Genomic DNA, 26,884 nt, shown 5'->3' with positions numbered 1-26,884 from the left:
AGCTAGGAAATGAGTGAGGCCCCAGGGCCAGTAGAGGGCTGGCCTCTGTGAAAATGGTTTAGACCAGAGGCTCCCAGTCTTTCTTGGTTCCTGGCACCCTTTGTGCCTCTAATTTTTTCAGGGTTCCCCCCAGCTAAAAGAAATACCTGACAGTTCTGTTTGCTAATAGTTAGTTACAGACATCTTAGTAAATATTTAGATCTTGTCAATTTGGTAGCCATTACAAAATAACAGTGTACAAAATTGAAAAAAGAAATAATATTTTTACTTTATTCTTAATAACCATAATTACTTATTAATGGGCTATGGTATGCCTGTTGAGCATCACACACCTTCTCAAACTTTGATATCAGATTGGACACCACCAACTTCATTTCCTGTTCCATGTTGATTTTTCACAAGTAGCACTTGCTTATTATTACAGTAACACCCAATCACTCGGTTTCACAAAGCTGTGACATCATATGAAGGAAGGGCGTGCGACGTCACCCTGAGCCCATCAGCTACTACCTCCAGTTAGGAGTTTACTCGGTGTCAGACTTGCATTGGGCATTGCTGTATTTACCTCAAAAATGTAAAATAGCCATGCACCCCTGTGAATCACTGCGGTGCTTTGGGCTGCCTTGGCACACAATTTGAGAACCACAGGGTCGGGCCTGTGTGGGGGCACAACCTGGGGTTGGGACTGACCTTGAGTACAGGTGGCTCTCAGGATCTGGACGGTCTGAGTCCCCTGCCACAGCTGCTCGGTTCAGCAGTTCGTGGATGAATTATAGGAGAGGGATCCCTAGGCCCCAGCTTGAGTGAACTCGTATCTGTGGAATTTAGGAAAATTATCATAGGGTGATAATGCCAAGAAAACTAAAAGAGCAACAGAAGTTTTCTCAGTTTCATTTCTGGAAGCCATACTGTGGATGACTGTATCCTAGGATTTATATTTCTTATTAATCCAAACCACTACACTCAAGTTCCCCTGCCCCCACTGAGATTTGTTATAACTGAGGTTTCTTTTCTTAAGATTTAAGCTTTAAAGTGTATTTTAACTTAATGATTTTTTTAATGGCTTCTCTGGGTTCCTCTTGCAAAACTAACCAGTTTTTGCTTCTGCTTCTGTTGGTGATGTCTGGGCCCTTCTGTGGCACTAGTGGTCCTCAGTTTCCCTTGGAGTAGCCATCAGGCTCTCTTGCTTTTTGGGTATGTGTTCTCTGGAGAGAGCTGGGGGCAGCAGTTAGAAGGTTCTCCCACTTCAGAGGCCCTGGGATTGTCCCAGCCTCCATCCAGTCCTGTTCTAGATCCTCAGTTGCTACTGTAACTGCTGCGGTTACAAGTTCAGGCTCAGCAGCTGCTTTGTTGAGTGTCGGGGGAAGGTGCTGGGATTCCTCCCCATTTGTTCTCCAGTGTCCTTCCTCAAATATGCTGGTCAACAAAGAGGAGAAGAGGCCATCAGTGCCACTGGCCCTGTGATGAGAGACCAGTGGAATGCCCACCTTGTCCCATAAGTGCTGTGATAAATAAGAGTGTGTCTGTAGAGCAGTTTGGCCAGGTCACTTTCTCTCAGGTTCAGGAAGCCATCTCTGGATTCCCCCAGAGAGGGGCATGTTCCTTCTCGGTCCATGTTCGTCGAGCACTTTGGCAGTGCTATTTCTGACCCTGGCATTCAAGTCTTCTGAAACTGTTACATTAGTTGGTGTCTGCTTGGAGCACAGCAAAGGTCAGATCCATCAGACTGAACCAGACAAGGAGACATTACCCTCACTGTGGAGCCAGGAGTGGAGGTGTGAGGGCTGGAGTCCGTGGGCCCAGCAGGCCCTCCTCTGGGCCTCCTGAGTGCCTGGGTCTTGTGCTTCACCCTCCCTCCCATCCTTCTCTGCTCAGCTCCTCATTCAGATGAACCTGTATTGAGCGGTTTTATGGGTTGGAAATAATGGATTTTAGAATAAAGATACTGACTCAGAAAATGACAGGGTTTCTGAACATGGATAGAGAGCATTGTCCCTGCAATTCTTTTTCCTAAGGCCCTTGAGTGACATTATCCTGTGGGCAGTGGAGGGGCCTTGGAGGCAAGGGTGCTGGCTCTTTGAACTGCCCAGCAGAGGTTTTCCTGGGCTTTCCTCACAGCTGGTGTTCACATGAGGGGCTCCTCTAGGGATGGTGTAGGGTCTCTAGGGAGCAAGACAAAGCCCTTGCAAGGCAGCTCTGGGGGAAAGGGTACACTCATGCATGCATGCATACGCCTGTGTGGGTCCTTTCACTCCAGTGCTTTCTACTGTGGCAAGGACGGTAAATAAGTTACCAGCCACTTGCCTGTCCTAAATGCTATACTCAAAGGTAAAAGAGATGAAAAAAAATTAGTCAAAGCAGAATATAGTTTTGCCTAAAAATACTCTTAAGAGATATGTAATTAAAATGACAGATGGGAAATGGTCCCAAGATCCAAGGAACTCCTTGGCTTGAGCACAGCGGCACTCAAGGGGCTGAGGGTAGAAATGCATCTGGGAGGCCTCTAGACACCCCTCCTTGACAAACCACACCCTCCCCAGCTCTGTAGGTTGAAAGCCAGCAGGTCCAGAAGGAGATTCCAGTAGGGTTAGGCAGACCCAGCAGGATAGGATGCAGCATGGGTCCCATAGGGGCCTTGAAGCCAGCCCTCCCCTCCTGCTGGGGTTTGGTCATGGTCATCATGCCTGGCCTGTTCGACTGGAGCCACGTGCCCTTGTGACAGAGGTGGCTTTTGCTTTGGGGCACATGAGGCCCAGCCCTCCTGTTGATCTCCTTCCCCCAGCATGCCTCCACCATGGTGATGCTTTGTGGTGACCCTGTGGTGGCTGTAGCCAGCATTCTGTCCCCTACGATCACCCGTGGATCTTGTCCTTCCACAGAACTACTTCCTCAGTCGAGCCCAGAGCCTGTGTGGCCCCGAGCGCAATGCTGTCCCTGACTCGCTGCGCTGGCTCTGCCACCCTCTGGGCCAGAAGTTTTTCATGGAGCGGAGCTGGTCAGTGAAGTCTGCTGCCAAGGAGAGTTTGTACTGTGCCCAGAGGAACCCAGGTGAGAACACCTTTGCAGCCATTGGGAACTGGAGAAAGCCACGAGAGCCACCAATACTGCAGGGTGACCGTACTCCAGGTGGAGACATGGGTCATCTTGTGTTGCCCCCAAGCTTGGGGAGGTCACGGGCCAGCTAAGTTAGTTTGCAGCTGCCCCCTGACATTCAAGGCCCATGGTCCTCATATCAGTCACTCTGTGTTCTCTGCCCTCGTTCTGGGTACTTTGAAAACACAAAGGATGCATGGAGTTGCTGTTCACCGGTTCCAGTCTCCTGTCCCCCTGGAAGGCAGACAGATGTGTATGGAGCAGTCAGGGAACAATAGGTGACAGGCAGTCATGGAGCGCTCAGAGTGGTGTCAAGGACAGGGCTGCAGGCCTCGGGAGGAGATGCTGGCTTGCTGTCCCTGGTGTTTGACAGTTATTGGATGTGACTTGCTCAGCTCTCAGACTTGAGCACCAGCAGCTTTCCACCTTCTGTGGACTTTTCCCCTCAACCTGGAAGCCTGGGGAGTTAAGGCATGTTTTGCAGGTTCAGGTGTGTGTGTGTGCGTGTGTGCGTGCGTGTGTGTGTGTGTGTGACAGTGTTGTGGTGGAGGTTTCGCTATCCTTTTTTTAAAAAAAACAGTAATTTATTGCTCAAGCTCTGAATGGTGGGCAACACCAAAAAGGAAGGATAAAAGCATAAAGCAGTCCTAAATCTCCCAGCCTGTCCCTACTGTCTGCTTTGTCTACATGTAGACTTGCCCTGGTTTTTTCAGCTCTTATGGGCTCTGGCTCTAGGTCTTGTCACCTGGAATGTGTTTATAAGTGTTCTGCCGCCTCATCCTCATCAAATTGAGGCCCACATGTCTGCATGTGTGAGGGGGCAGAGGGTCTGGTGACAGCCTTCTTTAGGCCTGCCCTTGGGGGACTTGTCAGTGACAGCTATTGCAAGCATTGCCAAGCCGCTTGTTTAATCAGCTCAGCCAGACAGCTGCTGACCACAAGTCCCATGGATGTTCTGGGAAACAGGAGCAGGGTCTTCATGTGCTGTAAGACAGCAGCCCCACCGCCTTGTTCTCCTCAGCTGGCTGTCCTTCTGAGCCACAAAGGGAAGAGGCAGGCAGCCTCTGATACTTGGGATAGCTGTCCGCCTTCCCATTTTCTGTTTTCTGACAAGGCTTCCGGCTACTACCTTATAGCTCCCAACCTTGAATGGAATACTGAGACGGTCTAAACCACATGCATCTGGGGGTGACCACTCTCTCCACCCCTGCCCCCATCTTCTGATTGTTTAAAAAGGTGGTTCTGGAGTTTGGTTGAGAAGGGGGTTTGATACACAGAGGGAATAGCTGTTTCTTGGGTTCCTTTCCCCATCTGTTTTCTCTGTAAAGACAAAATGGGCTTATAAATAAAACCCATTTAACCCTTGTCCTGGCCTTTCTCCTCTTGTTCAGCTGACCCCGTTGCCCAGGTCCACCAGGCCTTCTGCAAGAACCTGCTAGAGCGAGCTGTGGAGTCCTTGGTGAAACCTCAGGCCAAGAAGAAGGCTGGAGACCAGGAAGAAGAGAGCTGGTAACAAGCACCCTGCCTTGGGCCATCTGCCCAGGAAGCTCAGGGCTGCTGTGAGCCCAGCTCCCAGGAGGAAGCACACCCTAGTGTAGGGTCTTCAGGGCAATGAGTGATTCTTCTGAATTGACTTCCCAAATATGGCAGCCCCATGAGCTCCCTGGCCTCTTTGCCCTTCAATCCCAAACTGAGTATGTCTTTTTTTTTCCTCCTTTTGATTCATCCCTTCACCAAGTGGAGTCAGTTCTTAGAGCAGGTCAGAGATTTGATTAAATTGCTGTGCTTTCTTGGGTGGGGAAGGGTGGCCTGTTGAAGGGTTAAGAATGGGCATGAGGGAAGCTTGGCAGAAGGCAGACCCCTCTGGTCTGGACATCTCGGGGACCCAGACCTTTACTGATCATGCTAGGCAATTTCTTTTTTGTTTTCTTATTATTATTCTACACAGTTACTGAGTTTTTCCTTCATGGATTAAGACCTGAGAGGCAGATAGGTGCCAAGGTGACTCTGTGTAAGGCCCAGGTCCTGACTGGAGTGCACCTGGGTAGGGAGGGGAGGGCAGTTCTGCCTGGGAGATCAGAAAACTTCTGGGAAGAGAGGACATTTGAACTGGGCCTTGAAGGGGAGGCGTCAGGTTTCTGATGAAAGAGAGAAAGGCTGGCGTGTGAGGACTAGCCTGGAGACATGGCGAGTAAGCAGTGCAGGGGCAGCGCTCCGAGTGTGCCTGGCAAGGTAGGAGGAAGGGGCCAGAATGTCCACTGGGTCTTGGAGCTGGGGGCTGAACAGCCAGGCCACAAGCAGGTCCTTGTGTACATTTTCATGGACGTAGGACCCTTTCGTTTCTTTCTAGTGAATTCTCCAGTGCTCTGGAGAACCTGAAATTACTTAACTCTTTTGTGGATTCTGTGGGGATGGTGACCCCCCCCTTCTCCAGCAGCTCCGTGCTCAAGTCAGCCCTCGGTAAGCACCCTGCTGGGTGGCTGTCTAGGCCATGGCTGCTTAGTTCAGTCCTTCACAGCCCTTTGCCCGAGGGTTCCAGGGGTGGTTATGAGTGTGTACTCAAGATCTGCTCTGAATCTGAAGTGTGTATCTATAGCCCTCATGTAGCTCCAAGCCCTGTTACCCTAAAATAGTCATTCTCCTTGAAGTGGGACCAAGGGAGTGAATGCCTTCCCTGGACCCTGCCTGGGGGTAGGGCAGGTCAGGAACCTTCCCAAATGCCCAGCATGGACAGTAAGTGCTCCAGGCCGCAGGGGCTGCTAGGGACTCACCTTTTAATGCACAGTGTCGCCCGAGAATGCTCTTGGGTCTGACACTCTCTGGAAGACACTCTCATCTGGGTGTCAGTACTGTTCTCCAGCTACCCATTGCCTTGGGTGACACACACAATCCACTGACTGAATTGGCACCAGGACAGTCTTTGTTTCTGCCCCTAAACTGTCATCATGGTGCTAGCACATCAGTTTCTGAGGCTGCTGGGGGAGGGTGTCGAGCTCCCTTCCGGCCGCTCTCCCTAGGGAGGGAAGGATCCCAGAAAAGCAGCCACCCCATCATGACTGCTGACCTCATGGGCTGTCTTTATTTCAGAGTTAGGAAAAGATTGTGCTCTTAGGCTTTTGTCTTATACGTCCATCCCACTGGCCTTGTGCAATCACTAGTGTCATTATTTTGCAGCTGAGAAAGCTGTGCCTCAGAGGAAAAGCCTAAAAAGATTCTAACATGAGCCTGCAACTACAAATACTTGGGAAACCCCATTTTTCATGACTATAGGAAGTTAGGTTTTTCCACTTTTATTTAAAAATAACACTATAGGGAACATCTTCATTGAACTTTTTTTCTCTATTTAGGCTAGTTTCTTTGGGATAGGTGGCCAAAAATAGGATTACTAGATTAATTGAAGTGAACATTTCTAAGGCTTATGATACAGATTGCCAGACAGTCTCCTAAAGGTTGTGGTGGTTGATGGTCCTTCGGGGCAACCTGAAGGCCCCGAGCCATTGCCAGAGGATACAGGTGGCGTGTGCCCCGTGGTAACTAGCTGCAGCCAGCCGGTCTGAGCCACAGGTCTGGTTTCTGTGGTGCTGGGCTAATGTTCAGTGTTGTTCTCCACTAGGTCCAGACATTGTCTGTCGGTGGTGGGCGTCTGCGATCACAATGGCCATCAGCTGGCTCCAGGGAGATGACTTGGCTGTGCGCACTCATTTTACTGAAGTAGAGCACGTCCCCAAGGCCCTGGAAGTGACAGAGTGCGTAAGCCTCCTTGACCACTTTCTAATTTCTCTAGGAGAATCCCAAACACCTGGTGTGCCAGGGGATGCCAGGCTCGCTTGTCTGGGTCAGAGGGAGGGAGCAAGTCTGGGCAGCCATCAGGGTGAGGTTCAGGCAGCTTAGGGGATACTTGCTAGATAGATAAAGCAAGAGGGAGGAAGAGGGCACCTGGGCAGCCGAGCTTGGCAAGCACACCTGTGTGTTATCCTAGCAGCACTGCTTCCTAGGCTCCTGGGCCTCATGTGGGGCCAGGCAGTGTGGTGGTGGCTGCTGGGCAGCACAGGGCTCATGAGACCCCAGCTCCCACTCGTGTGCCAGCAATCCATCCAGTTTCCTTTCAGCCACCGTGCACCCCCATCAGCCCTGTCACCAAAAGGGCCTTTACCTTTAGCCCAAAGCATAACTGGAGAGCCTGACCTTCCTTTTATGGGACTCATGCCTGCTTCTTGGGGGCATTTGGTCCATAGTGATGGGCAGGCCTGCCTGCCAACACCCTGACTGTCTCTAACTGGATCTGAGCATCCTTGACATGTGCCACTCAAGAGATTGTAAAATACTCCAAGGCAGAAAGACTGCGCCAAGTCCTGTCCTCAGAGTCAAGGCCATGGCACTTCCTGTCAAATAGACTCTTTACCAGGAGAGAGCTGAGAAAAGTGGGTCTAGGCACATTCCCTAAAGTAGATCTTATGCCCAGTCTCATTTAAGTGACCCATATTATTATTATTTTTTTTTGGTATCCTTAATCTACAATTACATGGGGAACATTATGTTTACTAGACTCCCCCCTTCACCACGTCCCCCCCACAAACCCCACTACAGTCACTGTCCATCAGTGTAGGATGCTGTAGAATTACTACTTGTAAGTGACCCATTTTTAAGCACCCTCACAATGACCACCAGCCCTGTGTTAGCACTCAACCCCGTGTGAGTTTTCTCCCAGCCAGCACCGACGAAACCCAGGTAGACTGGGCAGGTAGATTGTCTAAAGTCACTTCACTTCAGAGCAGCAGAGCCCCAGCATGCAACTTAAACCCTCAAGGCGCTCCTGCCCCTGAATCCAGTCACTCCAAGGGTCGTCTGCTCTTTGGAGATGGTGATGCTGGGGGACCCCACCCCAGCCTTCCCTCCTCCCCAACCCTCATCTGCTTTATAAAAAGAAGCGAAGTTTCTCCAGAGACTTGACACCTGGCTTCTTGAGGAGTGATGCCTTAGAGAGCAGGTGCAAATAATGGGCCAACTCTTCATGTCACCATGGGTAGCAGCAAATGGGACTGTGACCATTTTATAGATAAGGGAACAGGCACAGATTGTTTTATTGATCGTCTTAGTGGCAGTCCTGTGATTGAGCCTAGGTCTCCAATCCCTTCCTCTCAGCCACATGCCCTGCTCTGAGGTCTCCTGTGCACCTCCATGACTCCATCATCATTCAGTGAATACTTAACGGAGGGCCTGCTTGGTGCCAGCTGCCTCTCAGGAGGTGGCAGTGAACAAGAAAGCAAGTTACAGCCATAAGCAGCCAGTGGTCCATCCTACACTGGTGCTGTGTCCTGTGGGAGCTGTCACCACTGCCTTGGCTGGGCCAGGGGTGGCTTCTAAGAAGCAGCCAGTGCATCTGTTCACTGGGAGGGCTCCTGGGCCAGAGGCAGGTCTGCCCCGAAGAGCACAGTGTCTGGTGAGGGAGGGAGGCCCATAAGCCAAGAGTTGGTGTGAGGGCAACAGAGTGGCTTCAGAAGGGCAGGAGGCAGCCAGAGGAGGCTTGTAGGGACAGAAAGTGGCTAAAGCAGAAGGAAGACCACAGGCCCAGCAGGTGAACAAGTCTGTGGGAAGACTTGTGGGAAATGGTGAGAAAAGTATTCCAGGTAAAGGCCCCCCACATCAGCAGAGGCACAGGAGTAAGAGAGGGAAAGATGAGCTCCTGTTGCCTGGAGCTGGAGCAGAGGCAGAGGCAGGCAGGAGACAGGCTCTGGTGAGGCTGAGGAGGGCCTTGCTTGGCCAGGGTTGACCCTGTAGCTCTCTCACCCTCCACTCCACTCCCTTCCCCTCTCCAGCCATGCTGACTCCTGGATATTCTCCATGTCTCTCTCCAGGCCTTTGAACATGCTGCTCTTCTCTGGAACCTTCCTCCCTTGAAGTCCTCACAGCTTGCTTCTTTATAAGATACAATCCCCTTCCTATGGTTGACTTTCCGTCATGGTGCTTGTACTACCTGGCATTATATATTCTGTGTTTAATGCATTTGTAATCTGACTCCCTCGCTAGAAAGTAAGCGCCTGCAGCCAGGGACTTGGGGATCTGTCAACATTCCTTGAATGAAGAAGGTGCTGTAGGGGTGGGGAGCCATTTCAGATCTGGAGCTGGGGACTTGGAAACATGACTGCAGCTTTTGAGTTGACAGACCCATGTGTCATAGCAGTGTGGGGTGTGGCAGCCATTGGCTTGGGTTCTTCCTTGTGCTACCCAAGTGACACTGACCTGCGTCACCTCTCTCTTGCCCAGGAGCCCCCTGGTGAAAGCTGTCCTCCACACATGCAGAGCTATGCATGCCTCGTTCTCCGGGAAGGCAGATGGGCAGCAGAGTTCCTTCTGCCACTGTGAGAGGGCCAGCAGCCACCTGTGGAGCAGCCTCAACGTTAGCGGGGCCACCTGCGACCCCACCCTCAACCACGTGAGTGGGGCTTACCTGGCCCCTCGGGGAGGTGCTCAGATCCGGGGGGGGTAAGAACTCTGACCTGCCTTGCGCTTACCCAGCCTTTGGGGCTGTCTAGGGCACAAACCAGGCAAACAGCCGCTTCCCCAAAACATAGCCTGTTGGCCGCATGGGCTCCCTTCAGGCCAGGCGTGTTCCCTTGTACTTCTGCTGGGCTCCCTGAGTCCCAGATCCTGCTGGCCTTCAGCTGTCAGCTCTGGGTGAACCGCAGTTGGCCAGGGATCCGCATTTGCTCCAGGCAGCTTGCACAGCTCCACAGGCCCAAGGAGGCCCCTACCCCTCACACAGACCCTGAACCGACTGACCACCCTGGCACCCCGAGCACCCCGAGGCTGGCTGCACAGCTCCTCGCTGGCAGCTGTGGTGCATTGTAGTTGCATTGCATGTTCTGGTGGTACCCATGCAATGTTCCCACAGTGCATCACAGAGGCCTGCCCAGCCCTCGAGAGACTTCCCAGCCATGCCTTGTTAGAGGGCACTGCCGTCACTGTTGGGTCACAAGGCACAGCCATCCTCGTAGAGGGGAGGGAAGAGCAGCTGAAAGTGAAGCATCGTCTGCTTGTGTGAAAGGAATGTGGCTTCATGCCAGAAAGGCAGGGATGAGTTGCGTCTTGGAGGGTCAGACTCTGAGCCCCTCACTGGGGTTTGGTACCAGTGGCTAGGCTGGCACTTACAGCTAGAGTCATCAGTGGCCCCTGACACTGGGTGAACACAGGACGGTGTGCCAGCCCTACAGGACAGGCAGAGTCCAGAAAGGGCCCAAGGCCAAGGCCTGTGGGGGAGCTGCATCTCACCTTGTGCCTTTTCTCTGTTGGTCTCCCATAGCATGTGTCTTCATAAAGAGCCAAACAGCCTTCACTGAGTTTGGGGATCGAGAGAGCGGCAGGCACCTTGGGGCTAGAATTCCTGGGTGGCAGTTATGTGGGAGAATTGGCCTAGAAGGAGGCCCCATGGGACCTGGTATCCCTCAGAGGGCAGAATCTAACCTTAGGCTACTACCCCCACCCAGAGGTGCTGGCCAGTGCCCACCTCTTAGAAGTGCCAGACTTTATTTTGAGGTGGGAGATCTCATCTGTGTCCCCTTGAGGCTGTCAGCAGTCAGAAAACAGTGTGGGCAAGGGGCAGGGTCCAGGGTGGGGTCTGGAGCAGCACTGTGCCCCCTCCAGGTCCAGCGCCCTGGAGAAATGACAAATGGCCTAGGCAAGTCCATCTGAACCTGAGGGCCACGTGTGGCCCATCTTGAAAAGAATTTGCCTTCTCACTCTCAGTGCTCCTGGTGGCAATGAACCAGGAGCCAGGCAGGCGCCCCATCCTTGTGGGTCCATGCAGACCACGTGGGGCCCACTCTCATGCCACATCAAGGCCTATCAGCAGCTGGTATCAACCGAGTGCTCTGAGGGCTGGCATGGTGCAGCACATGGTGCTCTCATATAACGCTCCCAGTAGCTCCATTTGTGGCTGAGGAAACTGAGGCTCAGTAAGGTTCATTCCTGTACCAGGGTTGTGTAGCTAGTTGGTGGCAAACCCTTAATTGATCTAGGTCAGTGGGTCTAAACCCCAGCATCCAGATGCTCTGCGGTTCTGCCTTCATGGGCTCCTGACTCCCCAACCCCAGAGGCCACTTGGGGTGGGCACTGGCTGCCTTCTGTTGAAGTGAGCTTCTCCTCCTGCTCCTCGCATCTGCTGGCTATGCTGCCACTTCAGGCTTTTCGATTCCTCTGGAGGGACAGGGCCATGGCACCTTTTGGGTATCTCAGCCTCCAGGCCAGCCATGTGGAACTCCCATGAGGTGGAGGGACCTGTGCCTTCCTTTCAGTTCCATGAGGATTTGATTCCTGCCCCTGCCACTTGTGTTCCCTATACACAAGTGTAGGCGCAGCTTCCCCACCTGCACACTAGAGAGCACAGATCTCCCACCTGGGGTCATAGAAAGGACTGGATGCTGTGAGGCTGAGTTCGTCCTTTGTCAGTTTTCTTGCTCCCTGGGGAGTGTTCTCTAGGCTGCTCCACCTGGGGTTCTCTGTTTCTTCCCAGAGCTGCCAATCACTGGGCTGGAGGGAGCTTGGTAGGTTCTGGGATCCTTGCCCCAGCAGTATGCCAGTCACCTATCTCTGCCCTCTTGCTCACTCCACAGGTGGTCCAGCTGCTGACCTGTGACCTGCTTCTATCCCTGCGGACATCACTCTGGCAAAAGCAGGCAGGAGCCAGCCAGGCCCTGGGTGAGGCCTACCACACCTCAGGTGCTGAGCTGGCCGGCTTCCAGCGGGACCTAGGCAGCCTGCGCAGGCTGGCACACAGCTTCCGTCCAGCCTACCGCAAGGTGAGGCCCAGTGGCTGATAGGGGAAAGCAATTAGGTGTCCCAGAACCCAGCATGGCATCAGTCTAGGGTCATGATGTTGGCCCTCTGAGGTTAGCCAGCTGACCTGTCAAGCACTGGGCCAGGTGCCATGTGTCTCTGGGTTCTGCTCATGTTGGTTGAACACCTGCTGTGTGCCCTGGTGTGTGGTGGTATGCAGATCACATGGTCCACTGACAGGCCAGCACAGATTGCACCTCACTGGATGTTGGGAGCAAGGACGGGCTCCTGTCTAGAGCCGCGTGGGAAGGACACAGCTCCATCCAGCTTCCCTGGCTGGCATCAGGGGGACAGTCTCCCTAGGGCTGCCTTTAATTCTTTACCAGCCATTTGGTTCTTCTGCCTGACTCTCCCTTGGCAATGGCCACAGGATCTAAATCTCTGGGTCAACTCGGTTGACTGGACTTGGGTCATTTCGTTGTTTGTTTTATTGTTATTGCCAATTAGAGTAACATAATATTTTTGCCTGAAATATTTTCCGAAAATCCAAGTGAGAAGGCCAGAAGGTCAGTGTGGGGGAGGGCTGTGTTTGGAAGAAAGGGGAAAGACTAAGAGTGAGGCAACCCTCGCCTGGGGTGCCTGGGGCCCCCCCAGGGTCACACTATGGCCATGGTGTGCAGTGAGCCAGGACAGCACAGGAGACACTCCTTAGACCCACCTCCGGTGGGGGAAAAGAGGATGTGTGCCCCCAGGCTCGCTGGCCCTCTGGTCTGCCCAGGGTGCTGCTGGCCGCATACCATTTCCATCCTGCCCCTCCCCTGCTGACACCCTTCAGCAGGACTCGGGACCCTCCCCACAGTCTGAGATTAAGGTGTAGTAAGAGCTTTGAGATTCTGAGGAATCGGAGACCCAGGCCTGGCTCCTTGACTCGTATTTACAGAAGAGCTGCAGACTTTTACCTGGAAACCCTCTGGCCTTGATCCCTTTCTGAAGAAACAAATAGAAGGAAACAGGACCTAGACCCCCCATAACTCTGCCCAGCTGTCCCTCTCCCGGCTGCTGCCCCTGCCACCGGTCTCCTGTTTTCAAGCTGGAGGCAGCCCCTGAGGACTGGAATTTTCCTCCAGGCCACTTGTCTCCAATCCCAGAGGGTGTGTCGCCAGTAGAGGAAAGCAGCCCTTTGCTTTTCCTTACTGGTGTCTCACTGCTGCCCCTGCCAGCTGGTCTGTGCTGTGCTCCCCTTCCAGGCCCCCGCCCCCTCCCCCATGGCTTCTTGCTTATGTTGGGCCTCAGAGAAAACAGCAGAGGTTGCTCTCGAGGGAGAACAGGGTGGGATAGTGTGGCGAGAAGGGGAGTTATCAGGTGGCAGACACAACACCTACTGGGGCACAGACCCATGAGGGCCCCGGCTTGATTATGTGTTCCCCTGCACCTCCCCAGGTGTTCCTGCATGAAGCCACCGTGCGCCTGATGGCAGGGGCCAGCCCCACCCGCACCCACCAGCTGTTGGAGCACAGCCTGCGCCGGCGCACTGCCCAGAACGCCAAGCATGGTGAGTCCCACTGTGCTGCAGCCTGCGATGTGGACCTTGCCAGGGCAGGGGAAGGGCTGGGGGAGCCAGCATCTGCAGCGTTCTCACAAGTGGCTTGAGAATAAAAGAAGCCCAAGGCTTGATTAGGTGGGTTGCTGGGGTGGAGTCCTGAGGTGCTGTGGGGCAGGAGCTGGCGCAGAATCATGAGTTCCAGAGCCAGACGGCTGAGCTACATCTCAGCCCCACCACAGGGTAACAGCCTGTGACACCAGCCAGGTTCCTCTCGTCCTGCCCGTGAATGAGGCAGGGCTCTGGAACCCCCTCGCTGGGTGAGTGTGAGGGTTCATGAGCCCACATCCAGCCCTGGGAGCGGTATCTGTATCACAGCAGGTTCTCAGAGTGTGGTTACATGCGTCTCATACCCACAGGAGAGGCGGACACCTGGCCTGGCCAGCGAGAGCGGGCCACTGCCATCCTGCTGGCCTGCCGCCACCTGCCCCTCTCCTTCCTCTCCTCCCCGGGGCAGCGGGCAGTGCTGCTGGCCGAGGCTGCCCGCACCCTGGAGAAGGTGGGCGACCGGCGCTCCTGCAACGACTGCCAGCAGATGATTGTCAAGCTGGGGGGTGGCACTGCCATTGCCACCTCCTGACTCCCAGGCTTTGCCTGTTTGGGTCCGTCACCTCCCCCTGTCTTTTCTCCCAGCCTCTCTCTCTCTCCTCCCTGCCTGTCTCTCAGCCTCTCCCTCCTCTGTCTCAGCCTCTGTCCCTCCTCCCTGTCTCAGTTTCCCCCTCCTCCCTCTAGGAGCTGTGGGATGAACCTGAGCTATTTTGGGACCACCTCAGGCCATTGGGCCCCTGGGCAGAGCCCCTGAAGCTGCTGTGGATTGGTGCCCATGGTCCAGGGCCCAGTGGGCCCAAGAGAGTAAGGGCTGGGTGGGCACGACTTGGGGGTCACTCTGACTTGAAAGCAGCAGGGGGAGCTCCCAAGCTGCTCAGCCCCTGCCCCCAGCCCTCCCAAGATTCTCTTTCCTCTGAATGCCTCTCCTGCCTTCCCTGCTTTCCTGTTTTTTTATCAAGCTTTCCCTCTGGGGGTCATAGGTCTCTGGGCACCAGAGTGCTTCACCCTTGTCACTGTGCCCAGCAGGCCCCCTCCCCCCTTTTATATGAATGTTTTTATATCAGTGTGCTTGGGTTTGCCATGATGCAGGGCCAAGTTGCTGTGGCATCTTTATTTCTCTCTCTGGGTCTGTGTTCCCTCCCCTGTGCCTGACAAAGCCAGTTTGTTGTTTTCTCTTTATTACACAGGACAGCCAGGGAAGGAGGGGCGCCCAGCTCTGGGGAGGCAGGGGGAGTTAGGGCACAGGCCTGGAGGTGGATGAAATAATGTCGGCATTATTTTTGAATTTTTTAAAAAATAAATGATATCTTATTTAATTGTCCTTTCCTTCCCACTCCCCCAACCCACTGGGAAGTCAGCCTAAGCTCAGGGTAAGCCCAGGGGGCTGGGAGAGATGAAGTCACCCACTAGGGCCAGGGACCAGGGTCCTTCAGCAGGGGCTCTCAGTTCCCTCCACCCCAACTCCTACCTCCATAGTCTATTTTTATCCCTAATTCTTGACCTGAAAATAAGCTCGGGTGGCAGGGAATAGCCCCCAACCCCTTTCCAGGGTAGGCACAGTGTTGCTCAGGGTGGGCACTAGGAATGAGGCTTCCTTCCCTGATGGGTGTCTGGGAGAAAAAGCAGTCCCACTTTTCTAGTGCCCCTGGCTTGGTGCCTCTCCTGCGACCATTTCTCCCAGGGCCTGAGGACTGCTTGCAACCCCAGAGCCCGCTGGGAGGCTAAGAGGGGTCTTCCTCCCCCCCTCCTTGTACTTTTCACCCCCTCAGGCTGGCTGGGGCAGAGAGTAGGCAGGGGCCCCAGCACAGATTGCAGGGGAAGGGGGTTGGGAATGCAACAGCAGCAGCTCCCCTGAAGCCAGGTGCAGGCTGGAATGGGTCAACTTGGACCTTACCCACTTTCTTTCTCCCTGCCCCCTGCAGTACTCACTGTAATTTATGGCCCCTGCCCACTGGCTGAGCCAGCCCTTGTGTCATGTGTATATACTGTGCCTTGTTGTTGTTTAGGGGTGGGAGGGGGTGGTTTTTCACTGAAAAGGGGGCTTCCTTGATATGGAGTCATTCACCGTGTCCTGGACGTATGCTGTTCAATAAACAGTTTGGTACCACTCAGCACGAGGTACGTGAGGGTCTGTCATGTGACCGCCGTGGTGACTAGCCAGGTGGCTGCATTGCTTGGCCTCCAGTGGGCCAGGTACCGAGGACAGCCCCTCCCTCTCTGCTGAGAGGCCCCCTGGGAGGTTTTGTTCCAAGACGGGCTACATGGCACACACTCCAGGACTGGGACAAGGCCTGAGATAAGGGCAGTTGGCAGTGTTGAGAGAGGTTCAGGGTCACTGTATGCAGGACATAGAGCTGGCTGTTGGGCTGACAGCAGCAGTTCTTTGAGTTTTGGGGTGCTAAGTCCTTCTGTGTTCACCACTCAGAGAAATCTCTCCCTTACAAGGTTGGCTGTCCCTTAGATTCCCCATCCTCCCTAGAGGCAGTGAGTCTCAGACTCACTGCCTGCAAGTCACATCCAAGTCCAACTCCTGAACTTCCCAGCTGGGTCACCTTGGACAGGTTGTCGCCTCAGCCTCCATTTCCATGTGTGCACAGTGGGGATGACAGTCTCTGCCTTTGACTAGGTCCCCATAGGTCTCTTGGCCAGTTTGAATGACACCATGAGCATAAAGTGCCAATTTATGGTAAGTGCCTTGTGAGGCTCGTGAGGAGCAAGACCCCTAGGAGAAGCAGGGCTGAGAGCATGCTGGCCTCACGGAGAGGTGGGGCCGGGTGTGACACGGAAATGAGCATGGGGCTGCTGTGTATGGTCCATGACCTGGCCCACTGAGAGATAGGTGAGGCCCTTTAGCTCCCAGAGCCTCTCCCTCCAAAGGGTAGTCACAGCAGGCCACACAGCACCCCCAGAGCCAGAGCAGCCATGAGGGCCTGCTGCAGCTGGTCCCTGTGCAGTTGCTACAATGACGTTTCCAGTGGTAGACATGCCCATGGCCTCAGCCTGGCCCCTTGGGATGGAGAGCCAAGGCCCTTGGGACTGAGAATGAGCAGAGGTGCCCACCTCCTGGCACAGCCCAGCCAAGGCCTGCGTCACTAGGTGGGTGGTCGTGGGTGGTCAGTGTGCCCAGGATCCCTGATCCTTTTGTGAGTCTCAGCAGGCTCCATGACTCAGCACCCACTCTCCTCCCCCAGCTCTACACAGCTGCAGGATGGGCCCGGGGACCACCCCACCCCCACCCTTGTTTGAGGGTGTGAGGGCTGCCTCCCATATAAGCCATGGGGAGCCTCGCTGCAGGCAGCACCATGGGCTCTGAGATCTGGCCTGGGGTTTCTGGATCTTGGTTTCCTCAAGTGCCACAAGACAGCAAGGTGGACCCTTCTACAGATGAAGAATGGTGAAATTCGGGCCTCCAGGGCAACCCTGCCAGCAGGAGGAAGGTTAGATGCCTGTACCCTGGGAATAGGAATCCAGTCCTGCCAAAACACATGTTCATAACCTTCTCTCCTCCCCCAGACTGCCTGCTGCTTGCCATTTCACCATCAGATTCACAGTGGCAGCAGAGTACATGAGTCCTACACTGGAGTCAGCTCGGTGACCTTGGCAAATTACTGAGGTCGCAAAACCTCAATCTCCTCATCTGTAAAGCCACATATCCATGGGGATTTTGTGAGGATTAAGTGAAAGAAACAGCAACAAATGGTTGCTATTGTTATTAAAACATTGTATTATGTCTAGGGCACTTGGGAGGGAAACTGAGGCCCAACTAACTGGGTGGCTTTGTTGTGATTACACAATTAGGAGCACAACCCACCCCTCAATACCCCAACAGTGCTTGGCACAGAGTAACGCAATGCTTGCAGGCTGCTAGCAATGCCCTGGGCCCCAGCCATATACCAGGAGCCTGCCCTGGAGTGCAGCTGGCAGTACCAAGCTTGAGTACAGGTACCCCGATGGCACTGCCAAGACTCCAGGCCCAGCATCCCGTTCCCTTTCCCCCCAGAGCAGCTATTTGGAGGAGGCTCCCCCTTCCTAAGCACCAGCTGTCCTCCAGGCCCACTGCCCACACGCACTAGGGGGGTGGCCGAAGGCCAAACTAACCAAGTGGCCTGCAGGCCAGGGGTCGGCCCAGGGCCAGACCATGTCAGTGAGGATCAGCAAAGGTCCAGCCAACTCAAGCTGTACAGTGGGTGACTGGCTGGAGGGAACTCACCTCCATTAGGAGCTAAGGTTCCTCCAGGGAGCCCCAGGCTCCCAAGAACCCTCTCCCCTGTGCCTGATCCTCAGGACGGCTGGGGCTTAGCTGCTTCCTCCCCCATGGCTCCCATTGGTGTGGACATTAAGCCTGGCATTCAGCCCTGACCGCCCTTCCAGCCACTTGTCCCTGGCTCCCAGAACACTTGCCTGCCAGCTCTCAGGAGCAGTCCTCTGCTCTTGCATATGCTGCACCCTGTGCCCGGACTGCCGTCTGCCCAGTCAATGACCAATGCCTCTGACATCACGCTTCTCAGAACAAAGCTGGGGCTCCTTTATTCTCGAGGGTGGGAGCCACAGAAAAGAGTTTATTTACAGGAGGAACCCGGGACCTAGGGCCCCAGCACAGAACCACCAGCTTTATCAGTGGACCCCATCTTATCCCTGCAGGTTCCAAGGCCCCAGTCCAGTTAGGAAAGGTTGAAGGGCGGGCCTTACGGCCAGCGCCCCTCCTGCCCGTGACCTGGGTCCCAGGCCCTAACGATGGAAGGTCTCGGGCAGAGGAGGGCTCCCAGAGTTGTGATGTCTCAGGAGAGCCGGCAGCCCCATCTTCACACGGTGACCTCGGCTTTGCTGTTAGTGCTCAGGTGGCGGGGTCCCCGGGCTGCGCTGCCATAAAGGCCTCGGGGCTGCGGGCTGAAGGCCTCGGACAGCTTCTCCACACTGAACTGGCTCCGGGGCGTGTGGCCGGGCCGCCGGGGTGCGGGGGAGGCCTGAGCCGCCAGGTGCCCGCGGGGGGCATGCCGGGCTGGGCGGCCGGAGATCCAGGCCTTGTAGTGACCCGACGGGACGGGGCCGACGGGAGGCGCGTAGCCTGGCGGCGCCCAGGGGCAGGCGTCGAGCAGAGCAGACAAGTCCTCATGGGCGCGCGCCGTCTGTGCAGGGAGCGCCAGCGGGCCGGGCTCGGTAGCTGGAAAACGCCTGTAGAAGTCCGGCGGGGCGGCCTCTGCCGGGGGACGGGGCGGGGCCTCAGCGCCGGCAGCGCGGGGCGGGGAGGAGCGGAAACAGGCTGCGGGAGACGCGGGTTTCCACCGCCCCCGCTCTGGGTGTGGCGGTGGGGTCCCAGCCAGGCGTGGAAGCCCGTTGCCTGAGGAGGCGCGCTACAGAAGCCGGCTGGATTGCGGGCCCTCGAGGCTGGGAACTTTGGAACCCCAGCTGGGGCTCCCCCCACAGCCTTGCAGTCTAGGAGCTTGGATAGCGGGGGTGCAGTGGGCCCAGCGCTCTCCGCACAAACCCGGCCACTCACCTGCTGCCTTGAGCGCCGCTGCCTTGAGGGTGGCGTACTTGGAGTAGTCGGGCTGCAGTGTCATGCTGCCGCCACCCTGCAGCCGGGGGCCGCGTGGGGGCCCCGGTGTCGCCGACCCTACGGCCACGTTGTTGGGGCGTTTCTTATCTGGAGCTGGGAGGGTAAGACGAGGCTCGGCCTGCTGACCAGAGGACACTGCCCCTGCACTACCACCTCTCCCCAGCTGCAGTTCATGAGAACTTGTGGGATGTCTATTTGGGCCAGACTGAGAGCAGAATCTGTCTTCATGGCAGTATCTCCGGTGTCTGGAACAGGGCCTGGCTCAGAATAACACAAATAATAGCAGCCAGCCCTGGGTGGGTGCTAACTTAATGGACGGCTTACCACCACGTTCTGCTTCTTGTGGAGATGGAGGGAATGTTTGAGAATGAGATCCCATAAAGGGCAATGGAGGGTTGAGGGGATACTGTCAAGCCTGCCTCGTTGAAAGAGGCCAAGAGGGAGGCTCCAGCCTGGAGGAAAAGGCCCAATAGAGGCCACAGACCCAGGCCAGGCAGACCCCAAGGCACTGAGCTAGAGCCTAGAACCAAAGTCTGGGTCAGATCCCTGAATCTGGAGTCTTACATTGTCCCTGGGGCTGGAGGTTGCAGGACTCCTCAGAGGGTCCTTCTCCACAAAGGGGAGCTGACCGGCTTGCCCAGCGCCCCTTCACACAGCTGCAGAGGCAGGCAGCTTGTTTCCCTTTGGGAAACAGTGAGCTCAGAGCCTCTTCTCCGCAGCATCCTCCCCTACTCCCAGGCCCACGTCAGACAGAAGAGGCCCATGCTGTAGATTAACAAATGCTGGCCCACCAGCCTACTCACCTGTGCTATTGGGGGAACCGCGGGGGAGGCCCTCACCCATTTGCACCTGGACACAGCTACCCAGAGGTGGGCCCAGAGGCGGAGGCAGTGGCTCCTGGGGGTCTGGCTGCTTCAGAAGCTCGGTCAGTGTCCTGTGGGGTACAGTGGTAAGATGCAGCCCTCCCAGCTTCCTGCTTCCCCACTAGCCAGGCCCTGGCCTAGCAAAGGCCGGCCCTGCCACCACTGTCTCACTGTTTCAGCCTCTCTGGACCTCCCTTCTCCCCTGTGATTGACACCATGTCTAGATTCTCCCACCAGGCCTGACCTGAGGCCCCAACTTCACAGAACAGGTCAGGAAATTCCAACGGAGTCACATGTAAAGAGGGCCACCTTGTTTTCCAAACGCTCCCAGCCTTCCCTTTCTTGGAGTCCACTCTCCTAGGCCCTCTGAGTTGAGCGTCCTCTCCCAACACCAGCCCTGTTAAGGTTATCAGACTTCTGGACTTTGCTTGTGCTGTTCCCTCTGCTAACAATATCCTTTCCTCCATCTCCTGTAAAATTCTTACTCACTCTCCAGACCCCAACAGAGAATCCCTCCTCCAGGAAGCCTTCTTTATCTGCCTACCTAACTCGCCTTCTGAAGCAGGGGATTCTGCTTGGTCCTGGGACATAGCTGCCAACACAGACATGGAGGAGCCACGAGATCTCCCAGTGTCTCAGCACCCAAGGCTGTGTGACCTTGGACAGTGCCTCCCTGGGTACCAGGCCACCCAGCCCCCACCCAGCTGTGACAGCATCCGATGGAGCCTTCCCCACAGACAGCCAGACCCAGCCTTCAGCCCAGCTGCCTCTGGCATCCCATCCAGAACCCATGATTTTCTCCTAGCTCTGTTTGACCCTTCTTCTGGTGCTGGGGCCTCAAATGGCTGCTTCATGAGGAACACACTGGAGGTGGGACACCTGGGATGAGTGTGGTACGGCTGCAATGTGGAGGGTCTGAAGGCCTCTTAGTGCCTGTCTGAGCTGACCTTCAGACGCTGCCCTCTCCTCAGCCACCACGACTGTGATATCTCTGCACAAGCACCCACCAGCCAGCTGTCCAAAAAATCTGAGCACTTTACTTGTCTCTGGGCCTTTGCACAAACTTTTCCCAGAGACAGACTTCAGCTCCCCTCCAAGCCCACTGAGAAGCCTTCCCAGGTCATCAGCCTCAACACAGCAGAATTACAGGTGAGACCTGAGCAGAGGGCACACACCCACGCATGAGCTCAAGTTGGGCTCCAGATCTCCCCAGAAGAGAAAAGTGAGTCAGGGTACATGGAGCCTGAAGCCCAGAGAGAGGAAGAGACTGGCCAAGGTTACATGGCACATCAGGGGTGGCCAGCTTTTTCTGAAGCATCACCAACCTGCTTCCTGGCCCCTTCAGAGGAAGCACAGTCTAGGTGAACAGCTGGTATTACTGTGGCTGCCCAGCCACCCCCCTATACCACCATGGCCCTTAGCTCCTTCTGCCCCACTCTCTCTGGTCAAGGATATGCCCTGTTCTCTCCCCCTTGGCCAGCGTGAAGAACTCCAAGCTCAGGAGGCCCAGGCTCTGCCCCTGCACTGTCCAGGACCCAGGATGGGAGCCTCCACACCAGGGAGGCAGCATAGTAGCTGAGACCAGGGTTCTAGCCCTAGCTCTACCCTAGCAAGTGGGAGTTGGGGGGCTAAATGGTCTAGGGAACGTTGAGTACTGTGGAGTGCCAAGGAAGCCTTAACCCTGTGCCTCTGAAGTCTAGGAGGGAGCAACACCCACACCAGGCCCACCCAGTCAAGAGGCTTCTCTCTATTGTCACTTCTAAATACCAGCTTGTCATGTGCCTCCTCAGCAGCCCACACCCAAGGGAGCCAGGACCTGGGTGAATGAGGAAGGCACTAGCCCCAGGACATGGGGGTGACTGGGGGAATGTGGATGTGGGTTCAAAGGTGAGGATACAGAATCCCGGAGTTCCTATCCCAGCTGAGGAGGGGAACCTGAGTCCTGCAGACTCCACTTTACACAAAGCTAAGAATTCAGCTAGTTCCTGTCCTGGTCTCAGCCACAAGGAATCTGTGCCCCCCACCTCAGGCCTCTTTCTACAGGGGAGAGGGAAGGCCGCACGACCAATGACAACTGGCGCTGACCCTCACCTTAGGGGTCACTGAATGGGGTGAATAGAGAAGGCCTTCTGAAACCCCAGGAAAGGAAGGTCAGGCCTGAGTCACAGCTTTGGGGGAAGAGGGAGGGTAAACTAGGGAGAGAAGCAGGAGGGAAGAGCCAGGAGAGCCACAGAGAATCCCCCTTCCTTCCCTGGGGGCCTAGGTGTCCCACAGGGCATCAGCCCACGTGTGACATCCCGTGCTAGTGGGATGGGGCCCCAGGTTCCTCCTCTAGGTCAGGATCTTGTGCCCTCTGTCCTGGGCAACCAGCCCTCCCGCAGACTCCGCAGGAGGCGGGGCCGGGGGAGGGCAACCCAGAACCCAGCTCCCGCCTGAAGGTCAAGGGGAGACAGGGCGCTATCAGCTGTCTCCCTCCGTGAAGTGGGGGCTGGGGAGAGACACAAACCTAGAGAAAGAGACAAAGAGGAAAAACCAGGGGGAGGGGCTGCTGAGAGGACCGGTTTGGAGAGGGGCGGGAAGGATGCAGGGTCGCCAGGGGGCGCCCACCGGGCCGGGAGGGCCGTCCAGGCCGGCGGGCGAGGATCCCAGGCCGCAGACCCTGGCCGTCGCGCTCACCTGGTCACTGTGCGCCGCGCGCGCGGGCTGTGCGCTCGCTCCAGGCCCAGGCGCGCCCCGATGCCGACCAGTACGAGCAGCGCGGCAACGCCGCACACCGCGTAGACGGCGGTGTGGCTGCGCTCGCGGCCGGGGTCCCGGGGCGCCGCGCGGTCGCGAGCACGCGAGGGCGGCCGGCCTGTTTGCACCCAGGCCGGCGTGTCGTAGTTGGAGCAACGGCTCTGGTCGAGGCGCCGCGGCCCGTCGTGGCAGCAGAAGCGGTAGCCGCACGTGCCGCAGCAGAAGCTGTAGGCGCCCGAGCTGCAGTTGAAGGGCGGGTCCCACTGGCCCATCACGTCGTAGTAGCCACGGCAGCGGTCGCCCCCGGCTGGGGCCGCTGTGCTGGGCACCGCGAGCTCCGGCGCCTCGGGGGCCCCCGCGTGGCCCGACGGCGGCCCCGCCAGCAGCAGCGCCAGCCCGAGCGCCAGCCGTAGCCACCGCGGGCCGCGGCCGCCGCGCAGCCCCTGCAACCCGGCCCGCTCCATCGGGCCCGTGCCTTCGGCTAGAGCACTCGGCGCATGGCGGCGCGCCGCGGCCCCTCCCGCCCGCCTCCGGGCCGGTTCCCCCGCTCCCTCAGGGATCGCGCGGGCCCCGCCGCCCCGGCGGCAGCCTCCTCCGAGGGCCGCGGACCCGCGGGGGCTGGGCCGGCGCTCACGGGGCCGCACCTCCGGTGGGCGCGTCCTCTCCGCGGCGCACCTCGGACCCGCGCCGGTCGGTCAGCGACCCGGGAGCCCTGCGGGCGGGGCGGCGGGTGCTCGCCTGCGCGCGGCCCCCGGCCTCTCCGCGGCCTGGCGGGAGCACGGGTCGCGGGCCCTAGCGGGGGCGGCGGCCGCCGGACACCGCTGCCCTCCCGCCGCCGGCTCCGCGCTGCCCGCTCTCTGGCTGCGGCTCGGGCTCCGCGCGGGCTCGGCGGGCGGGGGAGGGAGCGAGGGGAGGAGGGCGGGCGGCGGCGCCGGGGGAGGAGCGCGGCCGCCGCGAGGGGAGGGGGGCGCGCGGAACCGAACCCTTCCTCGGACCGGGCGCTCCGTGGGCCTCAGCGCGGCTCTCGGGACTGTTCCTCCGGCACGGAGCCCGCCGAGGGCGCGCCCGTCTGACAGGTGAGGGGACTGGGGGCACAGAGCCGCCCCGGGAGGGTCGCTGGCGGCCCCGCCGGCCCCCTTGCCCCCGCACCGCCTTCCCGTCCCCTCCGTCAGTTCGGATTCAGACACAGGTGGGCCGCGCGGGAGGCCCTTCGCCTCCCTGCGCTACGGTTTTCCCGCCTCTCAGCTGGGCCGGAAACGCCAGCAGAGCCGCGGCCGAGGGCCGAGGTTAGGTCTCCTCCGCGCCGCCTGGGACGCCCCGTTAACCGCGGGGCGCGCGCCCGGGTCCCAGACCCTCGTGGACGCCGGGCTGGGATCTTGGGGCGTCCCCACCACTAGACGCTGGGCCTGGCCTGGCCTGGTCGGCGCCCTCGCGGGGTCTCTCCGCCGCCCCAGGTGTGAGCGGAGGACATTGGACCAGCCTCCGCCTTGGAGGAGGAGGGCGGGGAAGGGACCGTTGGGGGACCCTCCGCCCGGCTCCCCCGCAGGACCCTTAGGCTTTTAGTGAGCCAGAGGAGCAGGGGGCCGGGACTGGTGCGGAACCCGGACCTTCCGCGGAGCGCAGCTCAGGGGTTTCAGAAGGTGGATTTAACTGGAGAATGTGACTGAGCGGCGGCGCCTTGCTTCCCTCTGCCTCAGATTCTCATCTTAAGATCAAAAACTGTTACTGGGAAGCAGATTCATAATCCGCCCCTTCCAGGAGTCAGGGGCACTGTGGTGCCTCCCACTCTCCAGATGGGGACACCAGGAAGGCAAGGGCTGAGGGTGCATTTCACCCCGGTGTCCCCCCATGGCACAGGCCCCGCCATACCTGCTGAATGAATGAATGAATGAAATGACTCTAGTCTCTAGTTTTTGTAAGAGGAAGTTGGGTTGTTAAGGGTCCTTCCCGCTCGCCTTTGCATGCTCTCTTCCCTCAGCGACTGGCATCAGCTTATAAAAATGGAGGAGGTGGAGGGAGGAGGAGGGAGGATTTACATTTAAAGGAGGATCAAGTTCTTCTGTTGCCTAGATGAGGGGCTGACAGGCTAATTTCAGGTATTAGTGCGCTGAGACAGGAAGGGGGTGACCTCCCTGCAACGCCCTCTCTGCTCAGGCTGACTTCCTGTGCCCAGACCAGAGAGAGCCTGCTCCTCACCCCTTCACCCACAGACAGGCTTCTGATCCAGCCCCGGAGACCCCACCCCACGAGAAGGCTTTATTACAATTTTAGATGAAAAGAAATGGACGATCAGAGGAATGAAAGGAAATTGCCTTAATCCCACTAGGGACAACTGATGATAAAATATGTCACACTCTACATACTGTTTTGTAACTGGGTTTTACTTTACTCTTTGCTGTCAAACTTGCAATTCGTTATTCTGCTTAGAACTTTGTAGCTTTATTTTCTAGTGCATTCTTCCCTGCCTCCTTAGCGGGTATTCCTAGAAATGGAATTCATGGCACAAACTGTCCTCTGTATATCCACGCTCTCACCACGAACTGCCTAGCTCTCCCCTAGGTTCCCAGGGCTCTGAGTGTGGCAGCTTCTCCCCATTTTCTCACCCTACTGCTGGGCACTATGCTTAAAGAGAGCTTGTCTCTGCTCCCTGGGGCTGTGGCCTCTTGCCAGGTAGGGTGATCCTGGGCCCACAGCAAGTCTCCCAATGCTCTTTCCTGGGTTACCTCCCTTCCCTGAGCCCCTCTCTTGCCCCCACTGTCCTGGCATTGGACAGTGGGGGTTCAGCCTCTATCCCACGTTGATACCCATCAGGTCCTGCATCTATATATTTTCATTTGTCCAGTGAAGGAGCTGGATTCCAGCCCCCCACCCCTACCCCGACACACACACCCAGGGACTGATATCCAACCTCCAGCTCCTTGTCACACCCAGGGATTCCTTCCCATCTCAGTCTGGATCAGTGGTCTGCCAGGAACCACAGAAGCCCACATCTGTCAGGTCTGTGCCAGGCATTTAGTGCCCTCTCTATATGAACACACAGCCTTGAGAGGGAGAGAGAGCAGGGCAAGGCAAATGCAAAGACAGACCATGAGTGACAGGCTGAGCCTTGGGATCTGGCCATCCATTCAGCCAACACCACCCCCCTCCCCAGGTGCCCAGCCAAGTGCTGGGCAAGAGAACCTAAAGCGAGAGCAGCCAAGCTGAGGAGTGACCCCTTTACCCAGGCTGCCCTCCCTGGACCCTGGGGTCTTTCTGCATAGCAAGACACCACAGCACCTGCCCTTTGTCTCCTCTGCCTGTCCCCCCCAAGTCTGTGTCACCAAAAATCATCCATTGATCCAGGCTTAAAATAATCCCTGGCATCTGCAGCAAGTCCCACGGGGCGGGCAAGAGGAGCTGTGTCTCTGCTCCTGAAGGGCACCCACCCCACCCCCAGCTCCAAGTGCTGGCAGCTGGAGTATGCGGGTGTCTGAGTGTGCACGCACATGTGAACAAGAGTGTGCATGTCTGCACTGACCTGACCATGAGGGCCCTCCCTGCCCCAGGGGCATGTGCATGCAGTCAGTCAATGTGGGTGTCATGTTCTTGCTCACTCTTGAGCCCTCACCTGGTGCCCAGCCCTGGCTGTGCAAGGCTCAGGGGCCTGAGAGATCATTAGGGAAGGACTGTTCTGGGCCTAAGTGTTCCCATTTTAGTTGGGCACTGCCCAGCCCTGGGCCAGGGATTTGGGATTTTCTAGAGAGAAACCGAAGACCCAGAGGGGAAATGATTTGCCGTGACTGGCACACAGCCAGGAAAGGCCTGGGTCTGACCTGGAACTTGCACTGTAAGCCCCAAACCTACCTTCTGGCCAGTTCGGTACAGAGAGCAGCTGGAGGACCCCTGCCAGAGCCCAGCAAAGTGTCCCTACGCCTTGCCCACACATCCAGTGCTTGAGTGATGCCCAATTTGCCCTGACTACTGCATGAGCCCTTGGGTCTTCTCTCTTTCTGGAATGCCTTTGCAGCCCCTCTCACCGAGAGCACCTATTTATTTTTCATTCTGGAGCCAGACTAAAGTGGGTTGGAATTTCTGCATTAATTGGACCATTCAACCTTTCTACTCCTCAGTTTTCTCATCTGCAAGATGAGCTGCTAGCACCTCTTTGGCAGGGCTGCAGGGAGAAGCCAATGGGCCCTGGACTGAGAAACACCCAGGTACAGGTGCATGCAGCCT

The 26,884-nt window shown here is 56.8% G+C and overlaps 2 protein-coding genes across 4 annotated transcripts in view; one reads left to right on the top strand and one right to left on the bottom strand.

Annotated features, from left to right (window-relative positions):
* Positions 1-15,625, top strand: part of SREBF2 (sterol regulatory element binding transcription factor 2) — a 55,396-nt gene extending 39,771 nt beyond the window's left edge. For both annotated transcript variants that reach the window (XM_057486331.1, XM_036931407.2), the window contains 8 exons: positions 2,880-3,048; positions 4,485-4,602; positions 5,444-5,553; positions 6,707-6,839; positions 9,358-9,526; positions 11,703-11,888; positions 13,306-13,417; positions 13,825-15,625. In XM_057486331.1, coding sequence (XP_057342314.1) covers positions 2,880-3,048; positions 4,485-4,602; positions 5,444-5,553; positions 6,707-6,839; positions 9,358-9,526; positions 11,703-11,888; positions 13,306-13,417; positions 13,825-14,045 — 1,218 coding nt within the window. In that variant the 3' untranslated portion in view covers positions 14,046-15,625. The remainder of the gene's footprint in view (positions 1-2,879; positions 3,049-4,484; positions 4,603-5,443; positions 5,554-6,706; positions 6,840-9,357; positions 9,527-11,702; positions 11,889-13,305; positions 13,418-13,824) is intronic.
* Positions 15,626-16,783: 1,158 nt separating this feature from the next.
* SHISA8 (shisa family member 8) lies at positions 16,784-23,151 on the bottom strand. 2 transcript variants are annotated; one of them, XM_036931486.2, is made up of 4 exons: positions 22,610-23,151; positions 19,874-20,004; positions 19,011-19,163; positions 16,784-18,773 (listed from the first exon to the last, which is right to left on the bottom strand). In XM_036931486.2, exons 1-4 carry the CDS (start codon positions 23,131-23,133, stop codon positions 18,316-18,318), a joined length of 1,266 nt encoding a protein of 421 aa, XP_036787381.2. In that variant the 5' UTR covers positions 23,134-23,151; the 3' UTR covers positions 16,784-18,315. The 2 variants fall into 2 exon arrangements, with proteins under 2 accessions (XP_036787381.2, XP_036787382.2); XM_036931487.2 differs by having other exon boundaries at positions 16,789-18,710.
* Between the last annotated feature and the right edge of the window lie 3,733 nt (positions 23,152-26,884).

The sequence above is a fragment of the Manis pentadactyla genome, chromosome 10 (assembly GCF_030020395.1).
Source record: "Manis pentadactyla isolate mManPen7 chromosome 10, mManPen7.hap1, whole genome shotgun sequence".
Classification (NCBI taxonomy): domain Eukaryota; kingdom Metazoa; phylum Chordata; class Mammalia; order Pholidota; family Manidae; genus Manis; species Manis pentadactyla.
This window is presented reverse-complemented; position numbering and strand designations above follow the sequence as displayed.